Source organism: Loxodonta africana, chromosome 6, assembly GCF_030014295.1.
Source record: "Loxodonta africana isolate mLoxAfr1 chromosome 6, mLoxAfr1.hap2, whole genome shotgun sequence".
NCBI lineage: Eukaryota > Metazoa > Chordata > Mammalia > Proboscidea > Elephantidae > Loxodonta > Loxodonta africana.
Window position 1 is genome coordinate 33,231,956 of NC_087347.1, and position 21,681 is coordinate 33,253,636.

The 21,681-nt window shown below is 35.3% G+C and overlaps 1 protein-coding gene across 23 annotated transcripts in view; it reads left to right on the plus strand.

The window, feature by feature from the left end:
* Nucleotides 1-21,681, plus strand: part of IKZF2 (IKAROS family zinc finger 2) — a 305,347-nt gene that overhangs the window by 115,144 nt on the left and 168,522 nt on the right. For 20 of the 23 annotated variants that reach the window (XM_064286717.1, XM_023541832.2, XM_023541830.2 and 17 more), the window contains one exon: nucleotides 18,341-18,607. The exons of 1 other annotated variant lie outside the window; for it this stretch is intronic. In XM_064286717.1, the coding sequence (XP_064142787.1) occupies nucleotides 18,341-18,607 (267 nt within the window). The remainder of the gene's footprint in view (nucleotides 1-18,340; nucleotides 18,608-21,681) is intronic. 2 more of the 23 variants (XM_023541843.2, XM_023541834.2) reach the window with 1 other exon arrangement.

Genomic DNA, 21,681 nt, shown 5'->3' on the forward strand with positions numbered 1-21,681 from the left:
AATATGAATGTCTTAATATGGCACCTAAAGAACTTTAATTAGCATATTTGTGGATTTTTTTTTTTACGTGGTTCTTTTTGTGGCCAATGGTACGCATTAGGAAAGTGTTTACCTGCTTCAGAGGCACACCAGCATTATCCTGTGATGAAAAAAACATGAGATTTGGAATCGGAAATGCATGGGTCCTTGGGAAAGCTTTTAGAATTCCCTGAGCATCAGCTTCCTTTACTGCAAAATGAAGCGAATACCTACCAGTAAGATTTCCTTTTTTTTTTTTTTTTTTTAATTAAATGGCTAATGTTGAAGGATGCCCAACTAAATGGGCCTTCACTAAGTGTTAATGATTTTTCCTTTTTTTCCATTTGCTTCTTGCATTGCTAGCCACTTCACAAAACTGGCCCACATACTGAATAAATTCCTATGCCTTGTTGGCAGTGGTTTTAACTTTAAGATCCTTAAATCTTTCTTCTCCAGCAGTACTATTCCGAGAGACCTGGACACAGTCATTGAATCTCTCATCTATTCTTTTTCCTCCTTTCATACTCTGTATATTTTGTCACTGAGACATGTGTTACCCTGACACTCTGCTATCACAGTTTAAGAGCTACCTGCATTACTGGAATTGTCCATTTCCCCAACTGAGCTGTAAGCCATGCCTGTCTTGTTCACTCCTGTATCCCCAACACTTAGCACAGGGTATAGATTGCATCTCTAAATACTTATTGACTGACTGAATGAATTTGTTTATATATTTTTATGGGAAAGGGATGATATGAATAGGATGTCATGAAAGCCAGTGAATTCCCTGATTTGGAATACAACCCACTGTCTTCTAGGATACTAAAGTCCATCCCAAGTACAATAGTAGTTATAAGCAGTAACAACAGTTTTAATATATGAAAAAAGAAGCTAAGTTCTCTGTCTGTAAAAACTCTTCACCAGGAGCCTAGGCCTTGATTCATTTTTCCTTCGTATGGTTAAAAATTCATCATTTAAACCTTACTTGATCTCTCTGTACATCTCTTTCTTAACAATATCACTTTCTTTCCCATAATAACTCACCGCCATTGAGTTGATTCTGACTCACAGTAACCCTATAGGAGAGAGTAGAACTGTCCCATAGGATTTCCAAGGCCATAAATCCTTAGGGAAGCAGACTGCCACATCTTTCACCCGTGGAGTGGCTGGTGAGTTCAAACCTCTGACCTTTTCGTTAGCAGCCAAGCACGTTAACTGCTGCGCCACCAGGACTCCTTTCCCATAATACAGCATAGTAAATAATGTACTTTATGTATTATTTTTAAGCAGCTATATCAGGACTTTATTGTATTCCCAATATCCCTGTAAATCTATAATTCTGGTGTCAGCCAAAAGTTCAAAACTTCATGAGTTTAGGAAGTTAATTCAAATTTTGGAGAGGTATTTTTTAAGTTTTTCTCCGAATATAAAAATTGAACCAGATACTTGAAAATAAATTGACCTCTGAAATGTGTGAATATAAGGTTTATTGGGCATATATTTTTAAAAATATTATTGCGCAATTAAAGGAAAACTACCTTGCCGTTAGGTAAATTGGTTACACAACAAGTTTAAACCTCACTATGAGGAAGAAATAAAATTAACTCAAATGAGAGTGTCAGATCAAGGGGGAAAAAAAAAAAAAAGCTTATTCCTGTCAGGCACATATTGTTAACTTAGTTCAGGTGGCAGCTTTTGTGGTTTGTTTTAGTTTTAGCTTGTCCCAGAAGGTGTTGCTCCATGGTAAAGGTGTTAAGCAGTATAGTAATGGAACAGAAGATAAAATGGAAGTCTCATAAAATGCCGTATCGTTTGGTCCTTCCTGGAGAAACCCAGCTTGAATTTCTGAGTGGTCAACTTGACATTTTAGAGCACTAAGATGTTGTGTCATTATTTCTGGAAGACTACAGTAGTTAGAGGAAAAAGATTTAAAGTTCGTTGCAGTAATCGCTGACAGCTTCCACAGAACGAGAGGTGCTTTTAGTAAAACACGTGCTGCCTTGGAAAAAGGCAACCTCCTAGGAACGTTGAAGAGGACAATGAGCTTTGTGAGATGAGAGTGGCAAAATATAGATTTGAGCGGTTTTGTGCCCCTGAAGTAATTTTATTCATTTTGAACACTGAAAAGGAGTAAAATTACTTTTAATGGTTATTCATGCGTTTATGGTCTTAAGCAGAGAAAGACTCCAGACTTCTGAAATGAACACCTTGTGTATTTTCAGTAAGTGAAAGAACAAAACCTAGTGGCCAGGTTGTCCTAGCGTGCAAGGTAGCTAGTGTCCCTCGGCTTGGCACAATCCATGTGAAGTGCTGAGGCGATCCCTGCTGTAGCAGCGTTCCCCTCCCTGGAAACCTGCAGTTTGCCTCTTAGTCCCAGAAGAGACTTACAAGCAGCCGCAAGCCACAGATAATAGCAGGGTTCATCTCCTAACGGGACAAAGTAGAAAAAAGAAAAAAAAATTCAAAATAGTCTTCATAACATTATTTGAGGCTAGGACTTTATGCTTTTTGTGAAGGTTGTAGCGGTCTTTTTTTTTTCCTTTTTTTTTTTTTTTTTTAAGTGTTCAGTGTGTTGTGTTTGTTTCACTGTCTTTTCCTCCTGGAGGCCAGCCAGGCAATATTCAACCGAAGGAAACACATGGGGAAGGCACACTTATCAGATTTCACTATCTTCTGTTCAAGTAGCTAACATTTATTGCTTAATAAAGAACATCCTGCACACATACCAGCTAGGTTTCCAGTATATATGCCATGCCTATGTATAAACGTACATTCACATTTAAACATGTTCTTATCTATGACCTTCAGAAACAAATTAGAACATCATTTTAGAAAACGAATGCTGTTTTCAAGCCAGAAGTTTTAAATATATGCTCTAGAAAGGTAGATTTTTTTATCTGAACGCAAACCTAGGAACCGATTTGGTATAAAGAAATTTATATTGCGATACTAAATGGCTAATGCTAATTATTACCCATTACACAAATTGTTATTTACACAAACTTTCAGGCATAATCTGGTTGTGTCCTTGAATCGTGGACACCACAGACTTGAGGGACCTCAAGAGCTTTGACCTCAGGCAGGTATTTTACACAGATAATATAATTTGCCTTCAAAAAATGAAGTATTTTAAAAATATATATGTATTTTTAAATGGATGAAGAACTCTCTTACATCTGAGAAAGTTACCTTTACAAGCTTGTATAAAAACTCATTTTTGTGCCTTTTAAATGCATTGAACATGTTTGTTTAATTTGCTTTCCCTGGTGCATAGGACTATGTCATCAATCTAAGTATGTTTCATATACTTTAGTTATGAGCTTTAGAAAGATAGCTAAAGGATGATCTAGAAATGGAGACAGACAACTCACTGAATAATTGAAACTTCAATTCACAAATAGATGAGTGACATGCTTAAAGTAACTACTTAAAGTTCAGACAGTTCAAAAGAAGTTATCTTTTTGAAATAGTGTTCTTAATGAAAATATTTCTTTATAATTATATTCTCTACACTTTGCACTGAGATTTTATAGTAGTCACATATTCTAGGGGGCCTCTGAGGTATGGTATTTCTCATTACAATATTTTACAATGTATAGTTGCCCTTAAATATAAAAGCAGAGAAAAAGACATGTTTTTGTGTAAATCTCACTTTAGTATGCAATAAATGTTACCTTATTGATAAGTACAAAATAAATGCTTTTAGGTGTGTTCCTGCCCCTCCCCCTCCCCGGGGAGTTTTTTTTTTTTTTTTTTTTTTTTGCTGATGGTGTGCTTCATTCCTTTGGTTAAGTGATTTTTTTTTTTTTTTTTTCTTTTGCTTCATTGTATATCATGTTTTAGGTCAGTGCCCAGAATATTGCTCTGAGTTGATAATTATGTATAAAAATCACCAGTGAGAACATTTATTTGGTTTAAATTTACATGTAATTAGAAAAGAAAGAAAAGATTAACGGCTCTTCCATTTTAGCTCCTTTGCAACTTTTTTCTTAAATTGCTTATGAATCCACATTTTTTACATTGATGTAATATTAAAAATAAAAATTTAGAAACATTTATTTTCTTAATACGTACTATTTTATGCATAGCTTTTTTTTTGTAATTTCATTTATTTAAGTTTCTGAGTAAAGTATCAATACTCAAGTTTTTTCTGATACACAAAACCTGTTGCTGTCGAGTCGGTTCTGACTCATAGCTATCCTACAGGACAGAGTAGAACTGCCCTCTGGGGTTTCCAAGGAGCAGCTGGTGAATTTGAATTACCAGCGTTTTGGTGAGCAGCCATATCACTCACCCCCTGAGCCACGAGGGCTTCTGATGTAGGAACCCTGAAACAGCCACAGAGTATTTGCCTCTGAATGTGCCCTTTACCTGTATTTTAAATAATACAACAACCCCTAATTCCTTTGGCCATTTTGTTTGGCTTTCACCTTTCTTCTTGGGCAAGCACATTATTTTTTCCTCTAAGTGAATATATTACTGCTTAATGCTTTGGTCCAAGGACTGAACGCACTTTTTGTTCAGTATCAGAAACTTCTGCCTTAATCTGGGTTACAAATTAGCTAGTTCTCCACAGAAACAGAGTTTTTGGGTTTTATGGGCCATTGGAGCCCTGGCTGCACAACAGTTAAGAGCTCAGGCAGCTAATCGAAAGGTCAGCAGTTCGAATACAGCAGCTGCGCTTTGGAAACCTTACGGCGCAGTTCTGCGCTGTCCTATAGGGTTGCTGTGGAATCGACTCAAGAACAGGTATGGGCCGTTAATAAAAAGGTTTATGTTCACTGTGGTTGCCCCTTTTAAGCTAAATTATTCTCCATTCTTATAGCTTATATAAAGCCTAAGATTAGTCATGCTCCATTTTGTTTCTAAGAGTTTGAAATAGTAAAGTTTATCTCATAATTTATAGCTCATTATAGTTTACAGATCTCTTTGTACACTGTTAAAATCTCCACAACAATTCTTTATTTTCTGGTGTTTATTAATGAAGAAACTAAAGGTGAGGAAAAGTTAAGTAGTTTTCCCAAGGTCTTCCATCTCAAACTCCAATTCAATTCTTCAAATTCCAGCTCTAGCATTCTTTCCAGTACACCAAGACAGGCTTCTATTAAATGGTACTACAAGAGGTGATCAGCTATTAATTTCCCCAAAAATCATTACCAAATGATTTCATTTGAATAAGTTTAGGAGAAGAAGCCAGTTATCAAGATTGTAAAAGCTATCATCATAATAGGAAACCCTGGTAGCATAGCGATTAAGTGCTATGGCTGCTAACCAAAAGGTCACCAGTTCAAATCCACCAGGTGATCCCTGGAAACTCAATGGGACAGTTCTACTCTTGTTCTGTAGGGTCGCTATGAGTCAGCATTGACTCGATGACAGCAGGTTTTTTTTTTTTTAATCACCATAATATATTTTTGTCATAATCAAGTTGTATGTATGTATAATGGTGACAGTTGTAGTGCTTACATATCACAAGTGTCACAAAATCAGGGACCGTAACTGCCTTGTTCTCTGCTGCATCGCAGTGTCTGCACAAAGCAGTTGCTCAGTTGGTGTTTTTGGATGGATGAATGAATGAAATTTTAGGAGTTTTCCTCCTTCATACTGTGGTTGTTGAAACACAAGTCTGCTAATAGGTTGGCAGCACTTGTCTTTTGAAATTACTGCCACTCAAGCATTACATTCTCTTATGTCTTACTCTATTTTAAACTCTCTTTGATTTTAGAATATTATCTATTTTTATGTTACCCATTGAATGTGTTCTAGAAAAAATGATGTGACTAGTGTCACTCAAACCCAACATGCACTCACTTCATGCCTTTTTAATTTCATTGTGCTTGTACCCAATCTTGAGTGTCATCTATCTTCTCTATATAAATGCTATCCAACCTGTAAGTACTATCTTAAATCCCACTTTCTTCATGAAGCCTTTGGTAGAGTTTACTGGATGTATATTTCTTCAGTATCTTCCTTAACCTATAGCCAGTGTACCCCTCAGTTATATTTGTTGATGTTTTACATTTTTATGAAAACTTTTCATGTGGTAGACCTGTTAATAAGAAGTAAAACAGCTCTAAGGGTATTGCATGTGCAATCATATTTAATACTCAGAATGACCCTAGGAGGCAGGTATTACCATTATCTTAATTTTATGGATGAGAAAATTGAGACTTAGAGAAGTTTTCCTGGCCATATGGCTAATGAGAAAACCCTGGTGACATAGTGGTGAAGAGCTATGGCTAATAACCCAAAGGTCGGGAGTTCAAATCCACCAGTCGCTCCTTGGAAACTCTGCGGGACAGCCTGCTCTGTTCTGTAGGGTCACTGTGAGTCAGAATTGATCCAACGGCAGTGGATTGGGGTATGGCTGATAAATGAAAGAACCTGCCCTGAAACCCCTGGGCACCAAGTAGAGATCTCATACACTTAACCACACAGCTCTACTTCTTGCTTTAATGACTCCATGCCTTCCTAATTTTATGTTTGTTTGTTTTCCATGTAGAGGACATTATCACACATCTACATATTATATTATCTTACATCCACCTATATCTACATATCTTGTATCTACATATTATCTACATTATCATTGATAGGAAACAACGAGACAGTGACTTCTTAAGTTCATACATGTAAAGAGTTTAAACGGTATTTTTATCTACTCTGCATTATTCACCTAGTACCTCATATGTTGTTTATAATTATTGTTTACCTTTTAATGTATGCACTCTCTGTGCCTACCTAAAGTACCCATTCTTGAGAGGTGGGAAACCAGATATGAGCATTGTAAGAATAAATATTTGCTGCTGATACGTTGTGGAAAATAAATACCTGCCACCAGTCTGTTAAAATTTGCTACATGGTTATCCAGATTCATTTTCCTTAACCACCACTACAAGCTTTTTTTTTTTCTTTTTTCTTTTTTGTTACTGCTTGTGGTTGGAATCGATTCAACAGCAACGGGTTTGGTTTGGTTTGGTGATACACTTTACTGGGTATACATTTTTGACCATCCTGCACCTCAGGGCCAAGTGATGTCTCCATTTATTCAATTCAGAGAAATAGTGAGGTATTTACAGATGAACATCAAGGAAAGAACTCCTGACGCCTCAGTCTCAAGTGTAATGACCCAGATTTTGGTAACTAAGAATACGGGAACCCAGAGGATGGGAAACTGTTGGATTCCCTGTCATTTCACTTGAGAGACTCAGTAAAACTGAAGTAAGTTGCACGTCTTTGGCTCCTCCCTCTCTTGCCTCTGCCCCTGTAGTAGAGACCCTGCTCCATTTCTTATCTCTTTTCCTTTAGCGTGCAGGGAGCACTGCCTTCTGAACTGATTTAAGTGTCCTCAGTGACCTCTGACAGTCCAATGTTGTGGGTCTCTTTAGGAACATGCCCACTGGGCTGGGTTTCACAGTAATGATTTTAGTTCTTACAGAAGTTTGGTTAAGAATTCTGTACTCCCCTTATTAAAGAGATAATTTCACAGTGTAATTTGCTTCACAAGCCTCCTACAGTTATGTTAAGCAGATGGTTGCCAAACTCCAGCTAGAGTAGTTGCTCTTATAGACAATAAAATCCATGCTCAGAAAGTCTGGCAATGCAAGCTGGCCTTCTTCCAAAACAGGCTCTCAGACAAATATCTGTTTACTTAAAACTGGCAAACTACTACACCTGTATTAGATATGGAGTAAAAAGCGTGTCGGATGCTACACACTGGTTCAAAATTATTATTCTTTAGTATACTGACATCCCTTTTCTCTTTACTGATAACTGGTAGTTTGCTTTTGGTGGCATAGTGGAAATAGCAAGAATTTGTTCATTAGTTCAGTCTGGATTCCTGTCTCAGCTTGGACCCAAACATCTGTGTGACTTGGACATGTTAGTTCACCCATTCTGAGCTTCAGTTTGCTCATATATAAGATGAAGATAATATCATATGGTTCACAGAGGCATTGTCACAATTAAATCAGTTGGTATGTATAACGCTCCTAAAATTTTTCCTGTTGATGATGATATTTTGTATATAAAACACAAAATAAAAGTATAAAAGCTCTGTATGTTGTTGTTAAGCACCCTCGAGTTGATTCTAACTCATGGTGAATCTGTGCGCAACAAAACACTGCCCAGTCCTGCACCATCCTCATGATCATTATTATGCTTGAGCCCATTGTTGCAGCACTGTGTCAATCCATCTCCTTGAGGGTCTCCCTCTTTTTCACTGACCCCCTACTTTACCAAGCATGATGTCCTTCTGCAGGGACTGATCCATCCTGATAACATGTCCAAAGTATGTGAAACAAAGTCTCACCATCCTTGCTTCTAAGGATCATTCTGGCTGTACTCCTAAGACAGATTTGTTCGTTCTTTTTGCAGTCTATGGTATATTCCGTGTTCTTCATCAACACCATAACTGAGAGGCATCAGTTCTTCTTCCCTCTTCCTTATTCATTGCCCAGCTTTCACATGCATATGAGACAATTGAAAACACCATGGCTTGGATCAGGGTCACTCTGTATAATTACATTTATTTGCCAATGTTGTTAATTTATGTATAATATCAGTAATTTAAAAAGTAACTTAGAAAACTTAAACTAGCACTTAGAGTACAAGAAATATATGTTGAGTGTCTAGTGTAGTAAGGGTGGTAGTGGTGTTTTTAGCTGCTTTCGAGCCTGCCCTGGACTCATTGTGACGCTCTGCACAAAGGAACGAAGCGCTGCGCAGTCCTGCACCATTCTGATGATGTTTCAGATCAGAACGGGGCTAAGGATAGGATGAGGGTTTTACAACTGTGCATAAAGATATAATGTTTCTTTTCAAGGATCTTGTACTATAGAGTTTATGAAATTACCATACTGTGAGTTGACAGAAGTTCATAGAATAAGTAAGATCTATGTGCTCAGGAAATACTTCATGAAAAACAGTAGCAGATAAGGGTATGAAAATGTGGATAGACAAAGAATCCAAGAAATGAATAATAGGAGCCAGGAGAAAAAAGTAAATAGAGATGTATAGGATTAATTCCAGAAAGAATGAGAAAAGAACAGTTTGACTGGAAAGGGTATAAATAAAAGACTAATAGGACAGAGTGTTGAATGGTATGATGGGACTGTGCTGTGGAAGTCCGCAAACACCGCAGTGATACCTTTGTATTTAATTTGTAGTTGGTGGGGAGTCAATGAAGATGTTTAGAAGAGTAATAAGAGATCTAGTTTAGAAGGATTAATTTGGGGGAGGGGGGAAGGTGTGGCAGAAGACTGGAGGAAAGAGGCCACTTAGCTGTTGAAATTATTTCAGATGAGAGGTCTTGTGGATCTTAAGCAAGTTCTATGTTGCCAACAAAGATGCAAAAAATGAGTTAGGTATGCAAGACACGGCAGATACTGAATCTGTAGGATTTGGGCAAATGAAATCATTCATTTGAAGGACGGATAAAGGGATATACTATTGTTTGTGGCATTTTTATTTAAACTAGGCTTGTTTTCTCCACATCGTACAGTTCTCATGTACTAGTTTTCTGCCCCCAAATAGAAGCTTCATCCTTGGGATACAGTGGTGCCACTGTCTTGGGTAATAAAGGTATGTGTTTGGATGATGAGCATGCTGCATAAGGTTTCATGCTTTATTGAAGACCGTCAGAGAGTCAGATATTTTGCCTTCCTTTGTTTTATTACTTGTTTAAGGGGATAGAAAATAAACTTTTTAAATATGTATCATGAAAACCAGTAAAACCAAACCATTTGCCATTGAATGGATTCCTACTCATGGAGACCCTGTGAGTGAAGATCTGTTTAAATGTAAATGGAATGCTACATGAGTTGCTTACGGGTGTGATTTATCTTTACATCAGTAATTGACACAGGACTGGCAAATTTGATGCAAAGAAAGCCCTAAAACGCCATCCTACATAAATGGTTGGTTGGCTTATATATTTAAATTGCTAACATTAACATAATCCTGAAATTACTGCCCTTGCCTGCCCTGCCGTGGGTAAGTCATAGCTTGGCAAAGAATATAGGAGATAATGGAAAAAGGAGGATGGGAAGGACTGAATATTGACAGATTACTAGGCGTATTACTTGGATACCCCTGTAGTTGTTCGAGTGTGCATTCTAGACTTGATTTAATGTATTAATTCAGTAGTTTGGTTTATGGAGACTTAAAGTATCTTTATTTTATCTGCCCTTTGTGAACTTGGGATCCCTTTCAACTGCTGAACATAGTTCATTGCAACTGAAAGATCTATTTGCTCATGATAGGTTTATGTCCTAAATATAATACTAATATCAGTTACTTGTTTAATTGGAGATGCAGTATCATGTCATAGAAAGATGGCTAGGTCTAAACGCAGAAGATCTTTGAGATCAGGCTCACATTTACTGACTTTATATCCTTGCAAAAGTTCCTTTAGCTGCCCTACCTGCAATTCACAGTAATTTTATATATGAAATATGCAAGGATATATGAGCACTTTAAAAATTGTAAAGAAGTTTAATAATGCAAGTTGTTGTTGGTGGTGGTGTTATTAAAAGGCTCCCCAAGTCCACAAGAGATTATTGTACCTAGCCTGCTGTTTTCAGGAACTGTCATTTTCCCTATATTTCAGATGATGCACGTAGCTGACTCAGGATACACAAGTTTTCCAAGGTCCCACGCTAGTTAGTTAAGTGGCAGAGGGGCAGGTAAAGGCCCTGGTTTTACTCCTTCAGTTACAGGGTCACTTTCGACTATACTGTTCTTAGAATAATAACAGTATTACAGAATCAGTGCTGTCTTGATCTACACTTACTCCAGTACATTCAAGATATATATCATCTAGCTAAGTTGGAGAGAGGAGAGAGAGAATGGGGAGATAAAGAAAATGAGGTGACTGGATATACAGACTGACAATGTTACCCACAAACAGCTCAGCTGCAGTTCAGTGACACCAGTGTCTGGACTTGTTCAACCATTTATAAAATGAATACTTCAAGGGAGCTGTTTTGCAAGACTTACCCATTTACTTATCCACAGTTAAAAGGAACAAAGATTTTATGTTGTGTGAAATTATGTGGAGGAAATAAAAAATGTACATTCCTTAAAATAATTTTTGTTGTGATGATTTGACTTTAATCGTTTAGACTGTTGGTAAGTTCCTAGTAAATAATTTTGCTTTACATCACCGTTTTGAAGGCAGCTTGTTTTTCTAACACATTATTTAAACAGCTGCTGGGCTGTTAACACAGATTTAATCATGTTTGGTGCTTCTGTTTCCAAAGTTTCATTGAGAGAGCAGAAATAACTTCAACAGATTATTAGGTAGACATATTGATTCAATTAGTGTGGTGTACAACACCATTTCGAGTATCTGGGATAGACTGGGAGAAACTGATGTTTGCATGTTGTAATACTCCTTAAGCGTCCTCTTGAATTCTCACATAACAGAAACCAGACTTATTAAAAATCCACTTACACATCACTCCTGAAACATTTCTTTCCCCAGTTTGGTGAGTAAACAATGGTATTTTACCCACATTTTATTCGGTATCGAAACAAATATTTCTTTAACTCCAATAATATTTACTTCCTTTAAAAGTTCAACATTATATTTTGCAGTTACAGTCTATAATTTGTAAACTTGTTGTTCAGTGCTGTTGAGTCGCTTCCGACTCATAGGTACCCCGTGTATAACAGAAGAAAACATTGCCCAGTCCTATGCCATCCTCACAATCATTGTTATGCTTGAGCCCATTGTTGCAGTCACTGTGTCAGTCCATCTCATTGAGGGTATTCATCTCCTTCGCTGACCCTCTACTTTACCAAGTGTGATGTCCTTCTTGAGGGGCTGGTCCCTCCTGATAGTGTGTCCAAAGTATGTGAGACAGAAAGTCTCGCCATCCTGGCTTCCAAAGAACACTCCTGGCTAAACAGAAATAAACCACTAATTTGATAGTAATTAATATAAAAAGGATATAACCCTCTCAACCCAAAAGCATATTGTATCCTTTAAAATATAATCAGTAAATCCTAATCCTTCTGCGTTATCTTCCTGGCTAGGACTTGAATAATTAGCTTGTGGATTAGTAGAATCGGGTAGAATAATAAAATTTAAAGGTACAGAAAGTTTAATTTATGTGTTCAAAAATGTTTTAATAGTAGTATTTTCAGTTCTATTGACTGTGTATTTTCAAAATGTGATTTTCAAAATTATAAGTCTATGTGTGATGAAACCAAATGCTAACAATAAGGGTAGAATTTTTTCTCTCAATTTGATGATTCAAAATTAACTGTATATATTTCACCATGCATATAAAAGATGATCTTTCCCCAAGGAATTTTTAAAAATTGAGAGTTCCATATTATTCAAGGAAATAAATTGCCAAACATTGCAAAACCATATGTTGTCTTGAATAGGTGGGTGACTTAGTGAGGTTACTGAGTAAAAGATAGGAACTTAAAATGGCCAGTTTCCAAGGAAAAGCCTTTCCTCCTTTTGTCATGGTACAATTCTATAAATTTATTATGTAACCAAACCATATATGTTAGTAAAAAGTTTCCTGCATACATACTCATGAACTGTTTAAGGACCTGTTTCTGAGTCCATACTGTCTTGGTAATATGGGTTTTCTGTTTAAGTTAATAATAATATTCTTTAGATGTTAGTCTTAAACCCTTATAGTCATTTTTAGCAAAGTGTTAGGCAAGCAGCAAGTAATTAATAAGTGTTTGCTTGTTCAAAGATTTTTGAAGAGTATTCAGTTTTTGTCCTTGTTTGTTTTAGTTGGAGGACTACAAGTGTGAGGTTTATGAGTGTATGTAACAACATAGTACATTTTACTTTCCATTTTGTTTAAAGATTATTTATGTGAGTTTTGGTATAGTTACCGCAGTAACTTTTATAATGGAAAAGGACTTGACCTGGACTCACACAGTATAATCATTTGTGGATGAAGATGATGGAACTGCATGTTTTTGTAGCAAATATAAGCTTAAAAAAGAACAAAAAAAGCTGATATTCTAATATTCATGATCAGTATTTTGAAAGAATAAAGAAAAAAGAGGTGAAAAAAGCTTGAATTCATAAGCAAGCTTACATTATGAAGAAAATTTTTGTATAGATATATATGTGGAACTTTTTTAGTCAGAAGTTTCAAACATTTTTCTGTGTAGAATTATCATAAAAGTCTTTCTACTAACTGTTGCTGTCATTTTCCTGTGTTCACCAAATTCAGAGTCTGCTAAAAAAATCAATGAAACAGCTATAAATGCAAGTTCTAAATAGAAGTGCCACTATATGTTCTTTAAGTGTAAGAAACATGTTTCCCACCAATTGTTGACTGCAGACAAAATAACTTTTTCTTGATCATTAATGCTTTAAAATTTAACTTGTCCTTTGTTTTAAGATATTAACCACGTAACCGCCTTTAAGTTAAGAAAACAAAAGGTATTTACATTAAACATCTTTATTTTGTTTATTGAAAATATTCAAACAGTGCCTGCATTATTGAATTGTTGCTGCTAGGCGCTGTCAAGTCTGTTTTGACTCATAGAGACCCCATGTGACAGAGTGGAACTGTCCCATAGAGTTTTGTAGGCTGTGATTTTACATGAGCAGATTGCTAGATCTTTCTTTCACAGAGCTTGAGTGGGTTTGAAACACCAACCTTTTGGCTAGCAGCCCAGAATTTAACCGTTTTACGTCCAGGGCTCTGTGCATTATCAAATACCAAAAAAACCCAAATCCATTGCCATTGAGTCGATTCCAGCTCATAGTGACCCCATAGGACAGAGTAGAACTGCTCTGTAGGGTTTCCGAGGAGCAGCTGGTGGATTCAAACTGCCAGCCTTTTGGTTATCAGCCATAGCTCACCATAGCACTTAACCACTGTGCTACCACGGTTATTGAATAACAGAACAAGTTGATCAATTAATTAAAATCTTATTTCACATCCCCTTTTCATTGCTAATTATTTGTACTGACAAAATATTGTTTTTATTAAACCATTATTGCCTGTCAGTATACAATAATGTTTGTAAATTCCCACAGATTTCCCTACATTTTGTATCCTACAGTACATATCAGGGAAATACACTTGATAAATAAGTCTTACTTTTGAGATTTATAATAAAAAGATTTCATTATTTCAAACTAACAAGGTCTCATCTTCATAGAAATTAGCCCATTTAGGAGAATGTGTTTCTGTTACCAAATTGTTAAATAAATTTCGTATAATGAAGAAAAAAGAATCTAATTTCAAAGATTTGAAAACTAAAATACTGTGAGTATTATCATACATCAATTACAAGTTATAATAATTTCATATATTAATGCTATAAACAATCCTAATAAAGCTCTTTTATTGATAAATTATAATTTAGTTTATAATTTACTTGTTTACCAAACAATATCATTTAAGCACTAATGAGTTCAAATATTAATTGTTCTACATTAATTAGAACCATCTTAAATAATTAAACTATGGGAGAATTTCTTTTTTATTTGAGTAGGAAGAACTTCATATTGAGCTATTAAAATTCAAAGAATACATTGTTTAATTAATGCTTTTTGTGTTTAGAATTTCAACCTAATTTTAGTAAGATGAGTTAAAAATTAGGGTGTGATCATGTTTGCACATAACCACCATATATATGCAAAATTTAATCTTTAATATGTGTATGCAAAAATGTGTTGCGTTTTATTGATTCACTATATCGGTACAGCAATCATATGTACACAGTCCTATAAGATAGGCGTATAACTCCTTAGAGTATAATATTGCTAGAGAAAAGATTATTGTAGCTTTACTATTTCATCTATATTTCTGTCTGTCAAATGTATACATTTTTGTGCATTTCAAGTGTATTCTTCTGTGGATAGTGTTCTAAGAATACCTGTAATATCCACTAATTTTTAAAGTGACATTTTTATTCATGTCAGATATTATGTTTTGATATTCCTATTCTAATGTTCTCACTAGGGAAAATATAACAATTTAATATTGAAACATCAAGTCATACTCATCATAATGTTGCCATATTTTGAAAAACTTAAAAAGGGCTTAGTTTTAGACACAAAAACTACTCTTTCAGATATACATTTCTTCACTTCCTGAAACAGATCTTGGTAAACTTTAGGCTTATTAAATGTAGCCTATCAGATGTTGACTAGTTTAGGAAAATAATTGATGGCACTGCTTCAAAGCTTCTATTCTTTAGGAAATCGCTTAAATGTGTGAGCAGTTAACACAGGTTGGTAAAAAGTCCCGGTGAAATTATTTTTGTTTCCTTTCTTCATAATTTTTCTTTCAAATGGAAATTATGAATAAAGTATGAGACTACGTAGGGTAAGCAATAGTGAGATACCATTTTGCACTGATTAGAAAAGTCTTCGATACCAGAAAAAAATATTATAGAAGAATTTCTTGAAGTATGGAAAAACCTATTGAAGCAAGATACAGAACCCAGAAGCCATAATTGAAATGCTTAAAAAATTCAACATGTGAAGTTAACATTTATCTCAAAAATGCCCTGAGTAAAAAGATAAAGCCAAAATATTTGCAAAACATTATAATTGGAGGGCAAATTTCCTTAGTATATGAAAAAGAGCATTTAAAATCAGTAAGAAAAGACTGATATCCTAGTAGGATAAATGGTCAAAGAATCTTGATAGTTTTTAGGGGAAAAAAATACATGAAACATTTAAACATAGAAAAAGAAGTACAACTTTCCTTATAATTTAAAAAAATGCAGATTAAAATCTATAGTGAAATGCCAAGTTTTACCTATCAGATAGATAGTTTGGTGTGGCATTATTAAGGTCTATAATAGCAACAAACAAGAAAAATCTTAAATTTCCAATAGTAGAGTCTATATGAACAAATTATAGTGCATTTATAAAGCGTAACTCTATACAAGTAGTAAAAAGAATGGTGTGGGTTTCTACATACTAGTATGGGAAATATTAAATAGATATTGTTAAATGAAGAAAGCAAAGTTCAAGTCAAGTAAATTTTACAGTCCCATTTGTGTACAAACACAGACACACATACTTCTTGAAAGCTGATTGCTTTTCAGATGGGGTCTGAGGGATAGTGAGTTTGGAATAGAAATTTTTATGTTTCATTCTTATGTTTGACTTTATTCTCTGCTATGTATATGGCTTCTTTGAACATGAAAAACCAAGCATAAAGAAAGGAAATTCTTAATTAGTAGAACATTTCAGTGAATACTATCTGAACACCTATAGGCCACAAATTTCTTGAGTGTGCTGGGGATATTAAGGTGGATAAACATTGTCCCTACTCTCCTCAAAAATCATTAAAGGAGTTCCATTACCCATTGTCATTGAGTCGATTCTGACTCCTGGTAACCCTATAGGACAGAGTAGAACTGTCCCACAGGGTTTCCGAGACTGTAATCTTTATGGATGCAGACTGCTAAATCTTTGTCCTGTGGAGTGGCTGGTGGGTTCGAACTGCTGACCTTTCAGTTTGCAGCTGAGTGCTTAACCACTGTGCCATTCAGGCTTCTTAATTAAGGCAGTACTAGTTTGTAAATAGAGTAAAACTCAACGTAGTAGATTCTCTATTAGAGACGAATTCAGGAAGAACATATACCGCTTTATAGCTCAGAGTAGTTTACATGCAAGTTAATTAATCTTTACAAAGACCTCATGGAATAGAGTGCTGTATGTCTAGAGAAAAATAGTTGCAATCCCTTTTAGAGAGGTTACTGTGTTCCAGCTACTGTACTAAGCACGTTTTCTATATTCACTTATTTAATGCTCACATCAACCCTATGAAGTGGATATCATTGTCATACTGTTATCGTCCCCATTTTATAGTAGATATAGAGATTCAGTAAACTTGCTGGAGGTGATGCTGCGTATAGTAAGTGTCATGGCTAGTATTCATTCCAGGCAGTGTGGTTACAAAATTCCTGCACTTAATAATTAAATTACCACCAATAGCTAAACTGTTGTGCTCAAATGTTATTTAGTATTCTGAATTCATCTCCCATTAGCAAATGAAAGACAGAAGATTCAGAGGTCAAATAATTAGCACGAGATTATACTGCCAATAAATGTCAAAGCCAGCATTAGAGCTACGGCCTCCTTACTAAATGCAGTGGTTTCCTCCTTATACCACAGTCTTCTAGTTAGCAGAGGAGCTCCAAGGAGAGATCCGGGAGGCATGAGAGGAGCCATTTTGATAGCCCTGCTGGTAGTGATAAGTACTAATGACAAATCACAGAATGTGTGGTTTCTCTAAGAAAACAATTGCAAAGAAAAGAACTTACTTCCTTTTTGTGAAAATATTTCCTCTATTCAAGCAGTACCAAATAATTTATGTTTTACTCAGTAACTTTGATATGATTTCTTAAGAAATTTTCAAGATCACTGGATTAAAAAAAAAAAAAAAACTGGTATTCATTTAAAGCTTGCTTCTGCTTTGTGAAAAGACTCTGTCAGTAATCCAGAACGAGGCTGTGCTAAGAAAATTCCAACTTTTCTGTGGGATGATCCAAAAACAGCAAACAGAAGGCATTAAATTCCTTAACAGTCGCAAGTGTGTGCACGCACGCTATGCCATTCTTGTCATTCACTGCTTTTTGCTGTGCATAGATTAGAGTTGGAGTACCTTTGATTTGCAGACTAATATATTCCATAGAGTAGTTTCTTTATGTAGAAAATAAAAAGCAAAGTGACTTAAGGGCATGTGAGATCTGTGCACCCTGCCCTACAGGTCTTAACAGAATATATGTGTTCAGTCTGTTTTAAGACGTTTGCCTTGACGGTGTGTCTTCATATGTCTAAGACATTTGCTGGATTAAGATCCTGAGTTGTTTTCTTGCTCTGTTCAGAAGCAGGTTTACACAAGTAATCTGATGTAAAACCGAGAATAAGATATATATATAACAGTTGTTCAATTATGAGGAGGCGTGATTTATGGGTTAAGCAGTATCTAATCTTGTCTTGTCCATAAATCTAACTCATCTCAATGGCCTTACTGCCAAACCAAAGAGCCAATACCAGAATTATTTACAGACTCACTTAAAAAGTAAATAAATGAGTTAAAAAAATAACTCTGTGCAGAAATTAAGGGTCATTCTATTTACCTAGAGTGAGTTTTCTTGAGACATCTTCACTTTCATGCCAATGCCTATCTAAAATGTTATTTAATACAGTATGTATTAATATTATGTTTGTAATGCACTGTATTCTACTTAATATATCATTTCCACCTATATTAGTAGAATGGCATTGAGTGGAAAGTAGATGTAGTTGAGAAGACATAACATGTATTTATAATTTTTTTGTTTCCTTATTTTTTAATTACAGCAAATTCAGTAAAGCTAGAAATGCAGAGTGATGAAGAGTGTGACAGGAAACCCCTGAGCCGCGAAGATGAGATCAGGGGCCATGATGAGGGTAGCAGCCTAGAAGAACCCCTAATTGAGAGCAGCGAGGTGGCTGACAACAGGAAAGTCCAGGAGCTTCAAGGCGAGGGAGGAATCCGGCTTCCGAATGGTAAACTGAAATGTGACGTCTGTGGCATGGTTTGCATTGGGCCCAATGTGCTTATGGTACATAAAAGGAGTCATACTGGTAAGCAGCTGAAAGAATAACCTGATGACTGCCTGTGACATCTGATGTTGATATTACCTGACATCTATTCTCTTTCCTTTTTGTTCAAGGGTGGCAATGGTGAAACTACATTTTCAGAATTCTGCTAGTATTGGATTGCTGAAAAGCAGAGAGTAGCCTGGGTCTTGACTTCCAGCCTTCAAATCTGAATAGCATATCAGAAAAGAAGTTTGGGATTCAGTTTCCACAGTTCTTAATATAGCAATAATATGATAAGGGTTCAAAAGGTATAGGAGAATTTCATTGTGTAACTTAATCTTTTTGTATTTCTATACATATTTTACCATACCCATGGGCATGTAATATAGTTTGCTAGCTAAGAGTTTATACTATAAAATGGTACTCATGCATTTATATGGAGGTGAATCATTTTCACTTTATCTAGTTAACTCTTTGGAATACAATTTCCAATCTATCTTTGCCTACCACAGTTCTCTGTATTAGGCAGGAACTTTCCCTAGTTCAGGGTTGTTACCATCTTCCTGTAATTTTTTTTTTTAAATTACAACTTTTACAAAGAGATGTGTAGGGTGGAATATGACATGGAATGGCAGTAGTGCAGGTAGGAATGTGTAGTCATGGAATAGGTTGAAGGAAAAGCCCAGAAATTAATTTAATATATACTGTTAGACCTTTGGGTAATGGAAAGGCCTTCATGAAAACCAAATGAGGAGAAGGCCTCGTTTAAATCTATCCAAATCCTTTTCTGGGGGGGGGGGGGCGGGGGGCAGTACAAATGAGATTCTGGCAAGATAAGAAGAATGTTGACTCAAAAAGTTCCAAGTTCATTTGCAAATTGAATTAAGGGAAATGATCCTGATTTAACTATAGAGCAAAGTAGAATTATACACCAAAATATTAATAATACCCTCAGAGATTTAGAATGTGGTAGTCTCTAGAAGAGAGATAAATCACAACAAAGAAATTGATTTATAAGATTTTCTTTTGACTAATCAAGTTAATAAGTAGTTGTTTAGAACATGAAACATGAAAGGTGCACTTGAAGTCTCTTTAGTCCATGAAAAAACTGAGGCCCAAAACAGTCAGTTGAGGTATCAGTTATACCTTATGTAGTTATGGACATTGCTGAGGCGGGAACCAGTTTTCCTGATGCCCAGGCTGGATTTGTCCAAGTATACTGATGTTGGTGTATCAGTATACCAACATTTTATTACAGGGTATGACTATGAACTAAGGCTGATATTTTTATAATTAATATTATAATCAGTGAGAAGTTACACATCAAAATCTGTGTTATAATCAAAATCATCAGCTTTAGAGCGTATACATTTACTCCAATCACAGTCCATTACGTTTTTATTTTGTTTTATTTTGAATTTCTTTTGTAAATAGCATCATGTTTTTCAAATACATTTACTAGTGATTTTTTCCTTTTAATTTTTAAAAATGTCTCAGGGACAAATCGAAAGATCAAGCTTGTTTTAGGTTTGATAAGAAAGAAAAAGAAAAAAAGTATAAAATAATGAGTCTACTTTTCTTCCGTGCTCATGAAATAATTCTAACTGCAGGTCTAAGAGGAGTTCTGGCAAGTTTTGATATGACCCTTACCTCCTAGTGATTATATTGAAGAAGATAACATTCATTCAAATGTATGAATTCTACCGTGTAATAAAATAAAAACAACCAAACAGTCTAATGACTTTTCAGTTCAGTTGCGCATAGTGTTCATATGAAGGCTGAAACATAGACCAAAACATTTTTTGGAAGTTTTTTAATAAACCTTTTATGTTCTGAGTTATGAAAATTCAAAGAACCAGAGTACATTCTCTTCAAAATTTAGGTTAATCAATGTTTCACTGTGTCTGCCGTGATTTTCATGAGGATTGTTAGTTTGTAAACACAATAATAATTAAAGTTCTACTCTACTGTCCATTTGGAATTTATTACTATGGTCGGGTTTACTTTCGTTCTGAAAATCATTTGATTGACATAGAAAATGCTTAAATAGTTTTACGGATTTCTCCCAGCTCTATGGAAATGGATCTTACTCATCTAATAAAGGCAAAGAGAGTAGACTAAACAACCATTTAAAATAGTCTTGCAGCACTATGAACATTTTTATTATTGTTGCTAAAAAATATTTATTGGACTATTGCAAAAATTACTCTGCTTTCCTCAGATCTGGAGGGGTTTTTTTAGAGTTAATAATGATTTTGAAGTTGTAGAAATTACATTTTTAATTAGCTATTTTAACATGCATTTCTGATGACTCATTTCTGATGACTGAGTCATGACATTTTCAACTCAATTTTAGTAGTTTGAAAATAGGTCTATTTATGTTTCTTCAAACTAGATTGAGAAAAATGTAGTCAGAATTTTATCATATGTTAGTGTTTTCTCAACACTATGAAATACTGTCTTCATTATAGAATTGATTCCCTCCTCGCCACCAATTATAATAAAAAAAAAATTATAAAAGACACTTTTTTAAATTCTTATAAAGCCTTCAGGAAACTTATTATTATTACGTGTGTTTTAGCTCATAGAATATTTAGTAAAATTACAGTGAAAAATGCTACACAACCACCCAGTTCATCACAATGTCATGGAGTATCAGATCTAAGTCACTTCTTCTTCTTTCTCTTTCATACTCCACTAAAGTGCCAATTCCAGTGTCTTACTAATGGTTTGGTGTTATTTCTTTGGTATTGCTACTTCAGTAGGTAATCAGGTAATATTGTCATCGGAGACTCCAGGCACTCTTCACTGGGAACATAGGCAGATGAAAACAAGTAGGGGGAGTAAATCCATTCACGCACAAACAGCCCCTTTTTAGGCTTGAATTCTCTCATCTTTATAACTGTGAGTTTTCAGCATCATATTTTATAATTGCAGGTTTGTGGAGCCATGTTCTTGCTCTAAGACCCTTTCTACAGATGCTTGGCATTTTGCATATTTGTAAGTTGTTATTTAGTCCAGCACAGGGACACCCTTTATCTTTGATTTACCAAAGCAAGTTGATACATGTATACTTGCATTTTAATTCAGTATTTAAACACAGATCTAGAAATATG